Source organism: Pteropus medius, unplaced genomic scaffold (genome assembly GCF_902729225.1).
Source record: "Pteropus medius unplaced genomic scaffold, Ma_sr-lr_union100, whole genome shotgun sequence".
In the NCBI taxonomy this organism is placed as follows: Eukaryota; Metazoa; Chordata; class Mammalia; order Chiroptera; family Pteropodidae; genus Pteropus; species Pteropus medius.
Window position 1 is genome coordinate 23934798 of NW_024349803.1, and position 14715 is coordinate 23949512.

General features: G+C 51.3%; 1 protein-coding gene across 1 annotated transcript in view; it reads right to left on the reverse strand.

Moving 5' to 3' along the window:
• Positions 1–14715, reverse strand: part of CNTN4 (contactin 4) — a 741173-nt gene that overhangs the window by 142224 nt on the left and 584234 nt on the right. Inside the window, exons 9-10 of the mRNA XM_039837970.1 lie at positions 3059–3161; positions 328–512 (exon numbers count right to left, since the gene is read on the reverse strand). Coding sequence (XP_039693904.1) covers positions 328–512; positions 3059–3161 — 288 coding nt within the window. The remainder of the gene's footprint in view (positions 1–327; positions 513–3058; positions 3162–14715) is intronic.

The window sequence follows — 14715 nt, forward strand, 5'->3', positions numbered from 1 at the left end:
CCCGCGTCAGGTTGATGGCAGAGGGACAAATGAACGGCCCCTTCCCACGTCAGGTTGAAGGCAGAGGGACAAAAGAACAGCCCCTTCGCAAGTGTGCTCATCCCCAACGCCTCGGCTTCATTTCTTCCTCCCGTCCCCATCGGTCCTTGCCCAGCGCCCACTCTCCACAGCCTGGGGAATGCTAACTGAGCAGCAAACAGAGGTTTCACACAGTCCTGTTGGGCGCAATCCTACTGAAAAAGCCTGAATGCGAACCTCCCAGCCTATGATTTGAATACCAAGAGGGTCTGTAGCACTCCACGTGATCAACTGTGACCCCACACTTACCATAGAAAGTCAGCTGTCCCCTTGCTACGTTTCTGCCTCTGGAATTCTCAGCCACACATTCATAGGCACCAGCATCCTCTTGCTGAAAATTGGGGATTTCGAGAATTCCATTGGACTTGTGTCGTCTGGCCTTCCTTGCTATTGGCTTGCCATCGGCTCTTCTCCAGATGATAGTTGGCACTGGGCTGAAAGGGGAATAAAAGGGGTGAGTCACATTAGAGAAAACCGTGTCTTTTATCTGAACTTGTGCTGCTAGTGACCCCTCCCGCTCGCTCTAAGCGTCTAAGCTAGACCCAGGCAGCGCCCCCCGAACTTCAGCCATTCACGCATCGCTGTTACGATTTTACCCCTAGCCACATCTCCGCTATTATTATGCACTTAATGTTTTCCTTAAATATCCTTTCTTAACCTTCAACGAGGTGATCTATCTCCTTTGCAATACTATCGTGGAAAAAAAAATCGGATTTTTATGTGATTGCTGCTTTTTTTTCCTAGGACATCTGTTTTTTTCCTAAATCGTAAGTATGAAGATAGAACTGTCCACACACCATCGTGAGGGATTCAAGATGGCCGTGAATTCCTTCACATCCCTCCCCCGAGTGAGGCCGGGCCCTCCTCCCCTTGAACCTGGCGGGTTCTCTGACTGCTCTGCCGGCTGAAGTAAGGCAGAAATGATGCTGTGTCTGTTTCAAGGCTCTGGCCATAAAAACTGGTAACTTCCACTTCCGGTCTCTTGGACACTCTGCTTGGAAACCCACCAACTTATCGCAGGCCGTTAGGAGGTGGTTTGGGGAAACTTTACTTAACATAGCGAGATCGGAAAACAGCGACCTGTGGGGTCTTTACGTGCTCTCAAGGCGTCTATCACCCCCCAGCCGTAACGGATAGATCCCTTCTCAAACCGCAGGAAGAGCATCACTGAGTCTGCGAATCCACGGCTGAGCGAGCTAAGCACAGATTCACAGACTGCTGTTTCCTGGAGTGGGGGTGGTGGATACAATCATTTACTTATTTCTTTTCCACAAAAATACACACAGAGAAGTAATTAGGGGAAAGACTTGCTAATCTTCTCTGGAAAACCTGAGATGGCGTTTAAAAAATTAAAGCCATCAACTCTACTATACTTGTTTTAGAAGAATTTGAGTTTGCTAGACAGACATGCTAACTCGAAACGCATAAGGGCTGCATGCAAAGGACATGGTGGGTGTCTTTACACTCGGCGAGATGAACACATGCTGCGTGATTTTTCAAATAACCGCTCTTAGACATAGTCTTTCTGCTCTTAAGCGGGCGGCGATGATGCGTTTCAGCAGCCGGATTGCACCCCGGATGTTTCTCTGTTGACCGGAGGCGGCTGATTTGGGTCTTTTGTTTTTATTCTAGGGCCATTCAAGTCGTGTGAATAGAGTTTAATTTGTATCCCCCTGGAAGTGTGCACGACATAAATTCTGCTCTTTCTCTATAGAGGATTTCTCAAGGTATCACCTTGTAGAGTTCACCAAGTACATTCTTCACCTATCTGATTACCTGCTCTCACTTCATCCCTGGATTGAGTTCACACGCACATACACACATACACGTATATATACATAGGTATGTATGTAAAATAAGAAACGGGACCATATTACGCTGTTTGGCGATCTGCTTTTATCTCTGCGATAAACCGTGAGCATTTTCTATGTCTTACATGTTGTTTTACAACTGGATCTCGATGTCTGCACAGTGTTCAGTCCCACTGCCATGTCCTAATTTATTCAATGTGTAAGTTTTCGGGGTATAAAAAATGACCCCTGTATCATTCTGCAGCTTACACGGTCACAACTGAAAACACAGAAACCAAAAGAATCTCCCTCCGAGAGCAGAAGATAAAACAATAACCAAAAAAAGAGGAGAATCTTTCTCCCGTTGTTGCCGTAAAACACAAGATTCAAGACTCCTGTATTTCACACGCTGAAACGGGTTGGAGAAAAGTTAGTGTTGTCACCTCAGGCAACATTTGAACACAAGAAAAGCATCTTAGCTTCGCGGTGGAGGGTGGGGGTGAGCTGCCAGATGTACAGGGTTGGGAGCCAGGTTCTCAAGCGTCTTTTAAGCGCATAGGTGACCTGAAATTCTCATTTCAGGGGATAGCTTTTACCGTTTACGCTCAACGTTTGCTGCAGGGTTAGTAGTGAAATCGCCGCTGATCTGCTCTTCATTTTCCTCCGACAGAAACTCTGGGGCAGTCGGCTTAGCTAAGGACTGAATAATGAAGTCGTGAATAATTTTTAGACAGCTCCGTAAAATACAGACTCTTGGGTCCTGCCTATCTCTAGCCAAAGTGGAAGGAAGAGACTGGTGACTTGAAAGAGATTCGAGAAACATCTGACGCATCTCTATAAACTGGGGCTGAAAGCAAGTCCACATTTTTCCAAAGAGTCAGCTCGAATGTACCTCCAAAAAAAGCCAGCGTTTCTCTGCCATTCTGGGCCAGACAGTGTGCACATTTCAGGTCATAATCACAGAATGGAACACTTTCTCAGAATTACCCATTCTCCTCTCCTTGGTGGCCACGTCGAGGGTGGCAGCCTAATCCTTCACGTGCCATTACGTGTCCCGTCTCTGTGGTGAGCGGACGGGTATGCAGAATTACAAAGAGCTAGGCTTGCTTTTCGGTCACCTCGGAACAGTGCAAGGAAAGCTCCACACCTGCCGGGGAGAAGGGGGCGGGGAGGGCAGGGCGGGAACTTACTTCCCCAGGGCGAAGCACTCCAGCCTCGCCGTGGCGCCTTTAGCCGTGGAGACCGTTTCTGGAAACTGCACTTCTATTTTGGGCTCATATTCACCCATCACCCCTGCGAACAGAAAGAAGGATCTGAGTCTTGGGGATCCTTTGACTACATACGCACGTGTGCCTCCGTTCACGCTGTGCCTCGTTGTGTGTACAGTTCATGTCTTCGTGTAAAGCAGGTCCCATCTCCGACGGCCGTGAGTCGCGGCTGCTCTCCCAGCCACTGCGAGGAGAAACGTGCGTCACGGAGCCACGCCATCTGCCGAGGAGTAAACCCTCCTTGCGCACCGCTTCGCTGCTCAGAAACACTGTTTTTAGGTAGTCATGCAAAAATAAAAAACAAAAAGGGGGATAAAGTCCCAAGCAGGAAAATCACATCGATTATTTTTTTGGACACATACTGCAGAAAAAGTTTATTTAAAAAAAATAGTTTCACGCTTCATTATGTCTGTATAAGAAAAAGACGTGTAATCAATTTGTGGCCACAGGTTCCTTTAGCTCTCACTTCCAAGCCCATCTGAATCAATCACAAATCAGGACTTGCAAAATAACATTGCTATCGGTGTTTTTACTGTATTCTGAACCAACGTAAAAATATTAACAGGAAGCCGATAGAGAAGACACCCCTTAAGTCATACCCATTTGGTCAATGATAGGCTCACCTTGAAGGTCACAGTCTCCCACTTGCCATGTCCTGAAAAACCACCATTATGCCCAGGGCGACATAACCTAGCACACGAACTCCTTAACTGCTTAATTATTTCTTAACGGTGCGTTCCCGATCCCAATGTTTCATCACTGCCGTACGCGTCTCAACCCATCGGTTTCTATTCCATCCCGAGTCACTTTCCGCGGTGTCTGGTTCGGCTGTGCCAGCGTCAAGGGTCGGATTATCCCGCTTAACTAGAAACGGGCGTTGCTCCTCAGGCTTCCCGCGGGAGGAAGAGGAGACGGGATAAAGAAGAAGCTGACCGCGGAGAATGGTTGGGGACAGGTACAATGACAAAGAGAAATGGTTCCACCCATCGCGAAGCGGGGACCCTTTCCCTCTGCAGCTTCGGAATTTTGGGCAACATCAGAGAGTTTAGATCAAAGAAAAGACAGCCACCACAACCACCACCACCACCACCACCACCACCACCACCGCATATGTATCTGACGCCTTATATAGCAGATCATGGTTGTATAGCGCCGCCGATCATGGACTGCTTATATGGAATCCTCTCGCCTTAACGCTTCGCCATAGCCTTACTTGATATTATATGCAGGATCTTATGCCAGCCAGGCGTTGCTATTATATGAGATCATAGCAGTCGTATAGCAAAAATATGCGCCTTATATAGATCGCCATCGACGCTGTAGCCATAACCGACATAACCGCCATAGATCTTCGACTATTTTTTCGCCTGCGCCGATCGCATGGGCTCGCCGCCCATAGCCATGGAATCAGCCGGGTAAGCCAAGCAAGCAAACCGGGCTCGCGCAGCCGCCGCCAAAACCGCCGCACGCGATATGCTCCCGGTGACCTTTGCCAACGCCATATATCGCCATAGCCGCCGCCGCCTGTAGATCGATCAGCGCCGCCATACCCATGATGCTGGTGATAAACATGCCATAGCCAATACGGTGATCATGCCTGCGCCGCCGTATATGTAAAAGCAGCCTTCCGCAGATGTAGATCATTTAACCGCCCATATAGATCAGATCATATAGCCGCCGCCTTCGCCATAGCCAGATCTCGTATACTTCTGACGGCATAGCCGTCACCACCGCCGCCACCATCATCGCCGCCGCCACCGCCACCACCACCCGCCTGCATCTGCAACAGCCACCGCCACCACTCACCTGCACTGCACCACCTCCGCCGCCACCTGCCACCGCCACCTCCACCACCGCTGCCTGCAGCCGCCTGTCACCTGACAGCAACCGCCATCTGGCAACAGCCACCACCACCGCCGCCATTCACCACCACCACCGCCTCCACCGCCACCACCACCACCACAACATCAACACTAAGCGTCAGACGGCGTCACAGCGTAGCTAGGTTTGCTCTGAGGCGCATCTCAGAAGTGTCGAGTCGACCATGATTGTTTATTTCTTTCACTGGGCGACATGGGGCATTTGGAAGGGACCCTGGAGATAATCGGGTGAGCTATCTGAATCTTCGCATTCTGGGGCACACTTCTCTACAGGGCAGCTACTTCATTATTTAGCTAGCGACCTCTTCTTAAAGGGATCGTACCCCCCGCCTCCCATTAAAATCACAGTTCCAATCTGTCCCTGACTTTCAGAAGCCAGGCTGTCATCTCGAAGGGCTGACCAGTTTGTCTTCACCCTCACAGCGAACGAGTGTGCGTTCAAGGTTGCACCTCTGGCCCCCGGTTCCTCGCCTTAATCTTTACTGCGGCCTCTCACGCGGCCAGGAACGATACCGCGAAGCTGGACCGAAATCCGCCGAGCCCGCGCTCAGAGGCAAAACCCTCCCCCGCGGCGGCCTCGCCGAGTCCTCTGGCACCTGAGTTTGGGTTTGTCTTCCTTTCAGCCCCAAAGCCGGTGTTCGCACACAACGGCCGAACTGGCCACCAACAGTCCGTGCCCGTGACTCGCCATCCCACATCTCAGACGTGTGGCTCTGTGCGCGGGAATGTGTCACCACCTCCGGGCGCCGTGTGGGGGGCCGTGCACCCCGAGAATGTTGCTAACGAAAGAAAGAACTGCCTTCAGAGAAAGAGGTCTTTCGTCTTCCCAGGAAGTCGGGACGGTCTGCACGGCAGTGCGTCATGTGTGGGCGGGGACAGACGATAAGGGGCCGGGCTGTCGAGGAGGTGACCAGGCTTCTGGCCTCTTCTTTCTTAAGCATTACATATGGATCGGGTTTCCTTAATCCGGCTGTGAAAGATCCGGAGGAGGCAGACTCAGTGCCCACCGCCCGCCGGAACTGCTAAGTCCGACCTCGCGGGCCCAGACTCAGCCCCTCGTCCAGACCCTCCGCGTGCCCTCTCTCTGCTGACACCACCACCCGCGTGACCAGGAAGTATCATCAAACCTCTTCGCCTCAGTTCTCGCATGTTCCCCCATTACACACACACACACACACACACACACACACACACACACACCCACACGTGAGTATAATTCACATACCAAAAAGTCGAGGGATCTTAAGCATACGATTCAATGATTTTTACTGCGTTTGCTGAGCTGTGCAACCATCACCACCATCCGGTTTGAGAACGTCCCCGTCACCCAGAGAAGAGCCCTCGCGTCCGTCTGCAGCTAACCCCCAGGCTGGCCCCAGCCCCAGGAAACTGCCGCTCTGCTGCCTGTCCCTGTAGACTTGCCTTTGCCGGACACTGCACATACACAGAGCCACATGCTACGCGGTGTGCCGCGTCCGCCCCTGTCGCTTGGCCTAAACCGTCGAGGTTCACCCATGCCGTAGGCGGCATCAGTGGCTCCTTCTTACTGCTGAATGCACCTGTGTGGTGGCACTCCACCTACGTATCCATTCGCTGGCTGTGTCAGTTTCCTGGGAAATCTCTACCGGAGGGACCCTGAGAGGCTTAAAGCAAAGTGAATTCATCTCACGGTTCTGGCGGCTGCAAGTCGCGAACGCAGGTGACCACAGGGCTGTCCCTCTGAAACTGGGCGTAGAGTCATTCCCGGCCTCTTCCAGGCTTCTGGTGGTGGCCGTCACCCTTTGGTGTCCCTTGGCTGGCGGCTGTGTCACTCCAATCTTGACCTCCGTCATCGTCACACGGCGTCCTCTCTGTGTGTCATGACCACTGTCTTCTTTTAAGGACATCTGTCACGTTGGATTGAAGACGGATCCTACTCCAGTGACCTCGTCTGAACGAATTACATCTGTAACGGCCCTGTGTCCATATAAGGTCACATCTGAGGTAGTGGGGTTGGGACTTGGACGTGTCTTTAGCAGGCATTCAGGTCGCTTCCACTTTGGCTACGGTGAATGATGCTTCTGCGAACGTCTGTCCGCACGCGAGTGTGTGCGAGGATGCGTTTCACCCTCGTGTTCCCCGTGACGTCAGGTGGGCGACGTCGCTCTTGCTTCGTGGCGCCCTCTCGAAGTGCTTTCCGATCACCCCGTCTGAGCGAGGCCAGTCCTGTTATCCCCTGCTAACAACGTGTTTCCTTTATGGTAATCGCCACGTTCAATTCTCGTTCGTGCGTGTGTTTAGAATCTGCCTTCCGTCTCGACCGAAAGTCACGTCTCCCTCTTTCTCGTAGGCATCTCTAGCTTCTACCGCCGACCATTCGCTTAAGAGGCGCTCGGGAAAAACTACTGTCGCCACACGTTCCGCACACAAACTGGGCACCTCTCACGCAGCATCCCCGTTATCTTTACAGCTGTTCACAATCGGGCCATGGCTTCTGTTTCGCTCCCTCGGGGAATGGAACCACTTCTGATTTTCCTGTAACCTTCATACATCCTAGCTCAGTACCAGGCACATGGGGAAAAAAATCGAGATGAACGGGAATTTGTGGAATGGCGGAAAAGATGTAGGAATGCGGGCTTTTATTCCACGACAGATAGTAGCCGTTAGGTCAAACATGTACTTCCTTCCAGCCACGGGAGTCACTTTGAAGCATCATCACGGTTTCCTGTGTGATTCACTTAGTGAAGATCGTGCTTTTCTACAACGAGCTGTGGGTTGTTTATGTGGCCATACAGAGTGACATCCGGGTTGGGACATAGTGGTCTACGTTTGTAGCTGTCAAGACGCCAGAGACAGTCCTTAGGAATAATGCAGACAGATCTGTATTCATAACACTGGCTTCGGGACACAGAGATGGATCAGACATGAGATAGCATGGTTTTTTGCTGCTGTTGAAAGAATGTTCATTAATATAAAGATTGTCTTTATCTGCTAAAGTCATAAAAATATGAAGGAAGCAATTTTCTTGGACTGTATAGGAACATTTTCGGAACACCTGTGAGCTGTTCTAATTGATTCGTTTACATCTGGCACAGGCTACATTTTTATTTGACTATTTCTTTCATTTTAACTAGTTTGGCCTTTATTTTCGACATCAAATTTTAAAAGCCGTTGCTTTTAATTTTTTTTTTTTTTTTAATGAACAAAATCTGCTTAAACAGAACTGCATTTTTCAAGTCATTTCTCTGACCACCTGTTACGCTTCGTCTACAGCTGTTCTGGCGATCCGCAGGATATTGGCAAAAAGAGGAAGGCCGCTGATGGATTCGCTCCGGCACCTTCTGCTCCTTAGAAAAACATACAGGACGAACCAAGGCCTGGCCGTGTCTACACAACCAAGAGAAAGCGGAGGAGTGCAGAGGATACAGCCAAGCTCCACCCAGCTACACACTCTCGATGCCAATCCCTTTCTCCTGCATGAGATACACGATTTGCCTGTAGAGACAACGCTCACTTCCAAGTCTAAATAGAGACATCGGTGCCTATAATTTTTTACTTTAAAACACACTGTCATTAAAACACACCGTCAATGTTTTCTATTTTTCGGAGCACGAGAACCACCGTAATAACAGTGAAAATTATAGCACTTGAAATTCCATGCATCAGAGGCCTCGAGAGTCAGGGGCTTAGCTATTCTTACATTCCGGCAAACTGCTTCCATGCACAGTCATCTGACGCCAACCGGGAGCCGGCACTGTGCCTGGCAGTGAGGTGCGGTGTGGGTAGCAGAGGCCTGTCACCTTCGCGACCCGTGGAGTCGACTCTCTCGGCGTGTTGCACAGTAAAGTGGGATACGCAGGCAGTGACTGTTCACGGAGTAAGAGAAAAGGCTGGCTGGCTTCCTGGTGACAACGTGGCTAGAAATTGCTAGGTGCTTTTCCTAAGCCAGGGGTTGTCAGAGCTTAAGTCACCTGGAGGGCTCGAGTTTCCGGTTTAGTGAGGTGAGTGGGAGCCTAAGAATTTGCAGTTCTCACAAGTTCCTAGACGAGGTTAATGCTGCTGGGAAATACACTTTAAGAGCTTCTGTCCTGGCCATTAGGTGTTGAGCCAAAGCGAGAAGTCCCACCCAACCCTGACGGTCATGTCCTAGGGGCTAGTCACCGGAAGAGCAGTAGTGACGGAGGCCCCCCCGCCACAGGACCATCGAGAGCCTGGATTCTGCAGATGGCCTTGTGGCAATGTCTGTCCCTTTTTCAAAGCCTGGAAAACAGTTAAGGCCGATGCTGACGCCTGTAAGAACACAGCATTTAACAAAATAGGCGGCAAATTACAGAGTATGAAAGAGAAATGGGCCACACACCACGCCTGCCTCACCAACTTGTAGCAGGAGGCGGGTTGGCAGAGTCACAGGCCTGCAGCTGCCCACACCGGAACCCCTGCTGGCTCAGCCAAACCACGGGGGCCTTACCAACGCCCGCGTGGGGTTTTCTGCTCAGAAAATCGCCAAAGTTATCTTAAGCTCCCATGTTGACTTTCTTGAGGCATATGATGTGTATTCCATCAACCTAAACTACTTGGAAATATTAGATTCGTTATACACATTCGTTCCTTCGGCTGAGTTTACCATTTTGCCCTTTAAAAAAAAAAAACTCTTTTTGCCCCAGGTTGAAGGGGACAGTGGGGTCTGGGAGACCGGCCGAGGACTCTCTGCCACTCTCTCCACCTGCAGTAGGTGATTCCGGCTGCGTGTCGGCGGGAACGGTCCCACCTGGAGCTAGCCGGGGCCGGAGAGGAGGAGCTGGGACGCCGCGGGGCGTGATTCTCCCCTTAAACTTGGGGCTTCACTCTGGCCTCGGAAAACCACGTGACACGAAAATAAAGCCCACGACCGGACCTCAGTCAAAGCCACATCTCTCTCCCTCTTTCTCGGTAAACAAAGCGCGGAGGTGACCTGAGCTACTTCCGGAGGCCGAGTCCTGCAAAGCGAGCGTGACGATGTGTCCCTGCCCGCCGGGACAGCCGCGCTTGGGGGAAGTCCTGAGGAAATCTGCCAAGAGCTTCCAGTTTGGGAAGTTAATTATAAGGACATCTATTTTTAAGGGAAATGAAGCCGACTTCTGTCTTCTTGCGAGCAAGTACTTCTACACTCACCCCACTAAAACGTTCTCATATTGTGTTGAACCAAACACTCTCTCTCCCGCTCTAACTTGTATGTGTCGGTCCTAGCCCAGGTCGTCGGGGCCACCAAGAACGCATCTTTCGACGGACGGCCTTCAGGTATTTCAAGATATTAAGGCGTTGTCAGGGACGGGAAACGTTTCTCCGTAAAAGGACAGACAGCAAAGATTTCATTTAGGTTTTTTGAGCCGTGCGGTCTGTTATGGCTGAACCCTCCCACTGCCGCTGGCAACGGCCATAGACAATATGTGAACAAATGAGCGTAGCCATGTTCCAATAAAACTTTATTTACAAAAATGGTAGTGGGCTGTATTTGCCCCTTAAGCCCTAGCTGGCTTGCCCCTGGCTTAGAGAAAACAAGGGATACAGCAAAGTCTGGGAGCGTCGAACAAATCAACAGACAAACTATTGGAACAACGCAATCTCAGCGAGCCTGCTGGATGGTGGGCCACTTACGAGAGAAATAGCGGTCTCCTATATCGGCAATAAGTAATTATAGAGAATGTGATGAAAAACAAGCCACCCTTGACAATAGCAGCAATGATGGCAGAGAATCTAGGAATTAACCCCAAATGCCTGACATTTCTGTGGAGGAAGAAAATTAAACCATTCACACAGGCAGGCGATGGGCGGGGCTGGCCTGCAGGCCGGAGCTCGCCCGTCTTCGGGTTCAATGGGGTGTACCAGTTGCCCGGAATGCCTTTCCTCCCTCTGGTGTCGGCCAGCTCTTGCCTGAAGTTCGGGCCGATTTCCAAGACGGCGCCAGCTCCTCTCGCACTCGGGCTGCGACTGCGTGCATAACCTCACCCCGTCTCGGTGGCTCTTAGCACGAGTGGCACTTCAATGAACCCGTCTTAGTCCTCCGCTGTCCCCAGTGCGGCCCGCTCGGACTTCAGACGGCAGTCAGGACGCGCAGCCAGACCCGAATTCCGGAGAACACAGATTGTTGCACTCCTGGTGACAGACGCACATGAGGTGCTCTGCGAATATTTGTCGGTTAAGTGCATGATCAAACGAATGTCCCACGTCGCTATTCCAGGCTGGACGCCTCTACGCACTTTCATGTCACATGTATGTAAGTGTGTATGTAAGTGTGTGTGTGTGTTAAAAAAAAAAAAAACTAGTTCAATAATTCCAATAAAAGAATAAACTTCAGACCCTCAGACCCTCCACTACTTTGGATTTCTCTGACTATAGGTGCCCAGGGTCTGACATAATGTCTTCTTCTTCTTTTTTGTAGTGTACCACACACAAGTATTTAGCAGATGCTTCCTCAACCGATGAGCTAAATGGCCTTCGAAGGCCTTTGGTCCCCATGGACCTGAGATAGAATCACAGTGCTAGAGATCCAAACGTGACCGTCCGTACCCCAGCGTATCACGCCTTCGAAATATCTGAAGCCATAAGGCACTGTTAAATCAGATTTCCAGTTTAGCAAAACATCTCCCATCTTTCAGTCACTTAGACGTTCTTCTCGGCTTTACACGCACAGATCCTCCACTTCGATGTTGCTAGAGACTTAAAAACAAGACAGAGTCGCTGTGACGAAGCCGCACAAAAGTTGCAAGTAGAAGTGACAGTAAAATAAGGTGCTTTGGTACAGTCTCTCGATCTTCGGTAATATAAAATCATGTCTACGTGCCAGGCACGTCTCCACCCATTGCCAGGCAGACGTCTCCCACGGCCAGTCTAAAGGCGAGGTCACCCATAGAAGGTTGTGGACCGGGGTTACGACCCAGAGGAGACCCTCCTCGCGGCTGGGTTCTGAGCTGACCATGGGGCTAATGATGTGGCCCACAAATTCTGGCCGTCAATGCCCCCTGGAGGGTGTCATCCAGCCTGGGGCGCTCCCAGGAGAGATGACCGCGCACGGGTGGCACAGTCGTGACGGAGGGCGCGTTGGGACGCGCTGGTGTCGCAGCACACGGCGACGCTTCCGCCCGCTGCGCGCTGCGTGTGTCCGGTGCCGGGCACGCCCTTGCGCCCCGGCTGGCCCCGTCCCTCCGGCTCTGTCCAGCTCCAGCCATTCCGCAGCGGTCGCGGCTTACACTGTCGTCTCGGCCTAGGGTTTCTCTCACGGTTATGCCGCCTGGGTGACCTACTGCCTCTGTTCACGGAAATTTAGGGACAGTGAGACCTGGGCAGGAAGCACGTAATAATAGAGCCCTCCCCTCATCATTCATAACCAGCCATTGACTCATGCTGATCCACGGGCTCTAAGAATGATATTAGAGCCCGCGGTAAAAGTAATCACGGTGCACCTTTGTCAAGTAAAGTCTTTCTTTCATGGTGCCTAAGCAACAGCTGTGCTTCCCCATCTAACGGTGAATTACAGTTTCAAAGCAGATTTTGAAATAGATAAATAAATATAAACTCTGATGTAAAAGGATCTCGTATCGGTCTAACAACTCCCAATTTTGTATTTCCTGGAGGTGAACGCTACAAAGTAACATACAGTTATTTAGAAGAATTCCCAACATAAAACTTCAAAAATCAGAATGGAAAAGAAACAAAGCAAACGTGTGAATCTCGAGTCCGGCCAGACTATCTGACCCGCGCTTAAACAGCACGGTGACCGGGGACCAAAACTTTGACGCTGTGGTCGCCTCCTTTCCCAAAGAATAAAGACACCAGACTGGGTGATCGCTCAGTGCTTGTACACCCCACAATCTGTGGATAGCCCTTCTTCCAACATTTTTGTAAAAATGCAAAAAACGTTTACACGTTGTAGAAAAATGAGAAAACATAGCGAAGCAAATAGAAAACACAGAATCGAACCGTGTCTCGCTAGAAGTTGAACACACTGAAGTTCGCACCGCCGGAGCCTCGGAGCACAGTGCTCCAGCATCCTCTGTCCTTGTCCACGTGTTCACAGAACAACCACTCCACCGCCTGAGAACTACGTGAGGTTTTCGAAACGAATTGGCCGAGCAGATCCGAGGCGAGGAAGCCACTGATGGCTCCCTTCTATTCTGTCACTGCTCAAAGCACTTTATGTGGCATTTAACACACGAAGGACGCCTCTGAGGTGGGTACCATTCCTGATTTGAATCATGAGGACACGCAGCACAATGAGGTTCAAATGACGTCGAAGTCACACAGGTGGCACGTGGCAGGTGGGTCCCACCGGGAACCAGGCTCCAGAGTCCCCACGGCTCACCTCTGGACCGGCCTGCGATCCGGGCGGAGGCCGGGGTGAGCATGCGAAGCTGGGCAAAGGGACTGACCCGCACGTGCCCAGGCCTTGCAGCCACGCTGGCCGGGGACACGGCACACGCGGTTCCCAGCAGGACCCAAGCCGACGTTCACGCTGCACTTTTCCTGACTCCTGGTGACCTTCGGGGCTGGAGGCGACGACTGTGAGGACACCGGCCTCGGCGCCCCGCCCCGTCCCGTCCAGGCCAGAAGCTCGGCTGCCTGAGCGGGCTGCAGCGATCGAGACGACCGTGCGGCTCCAGACCCGCCGTGCGCCTGGCGCCCCGCACAGCCACCAGACGCGAGCCGTCGCGGGCGATGACGCCGTCGGCTGTCTTCTCACAGAGCGGACTTCAACGAGGACGTCCCCTCCGTTCCCCTTTGCTCCTGCCTCCAGACGGGAGCCAGCGAGCTACCCTATTTTGTGTTTAGTGACAGAGTCTGAGTAACCATTTCACGTTCTCTGGCCTGAATGGGAAAAACATACTACGAATTTTCACTGGGCAAGTCTCATGGAAACTAAGAACAAATGGGCGTTAATTACTGAAGAACGAGACCCTTCGTCAACTACTTCTGTGATAAAACACTCTGATAACACGTATTTGTCATCTCTGTGAAGAGATGCGGGACAAGGTGAGATGAACCTAAAAGCCAAGCAAAACGCAAGGCGGCCGCCGACTCGACGTGTGCGGGGTGATTCTTGGGGTCCCGTCTGAGACCTTGTTCCTTTCTCTGAAGCAGCAACCCCGTGACGTCCCCCGTCGGCCGCGCTCTGGGGCTCTGAAGTCAGTATTTCATTGCGTTGTGCACACGATTCACTGACGTGAGGCCCACCACCGAACAGACATTTTGCTGTGAGTGTGTCACGTGCAGAGGCCAGAGGGGCTGTATCTTTAAATAACTCTGTACCAAATGCCGGGGGAGCCCATCTTTTAGAAAAGTCTCTTCACCCTTAGGTCTGGAGAAAGAGCAGTGATAGCTTCCGACAGAATTGGTCCCTTGCCTACCTTAGGCTTTAAACCGATAAGATTTTTCGCTTTTATTTAATAGAATTCGGCATAATCCGATGTATGAATTTAGTATTTGCCATGTGGCGAGCACTGGGCCCTGGGACGAGGTCGGGGGAAATCTGTGATCTGCGTCGCATCACAGTGTCACTGGTGCGGGGGACAGCAAGCGGACGGGGACCCATAAATGTACCGGACGAATACTCAGATGGAGAGAGAGACCAGGAACCACAAAACGAAGACTTCTCCTGTTGCCAAGGGAGAAGTCACACTTCAGCTTTACAAATAATGACAAAAATCATACTCCGGATTGTGCCCTTCCAAGCCTGTTGGTAAAGCC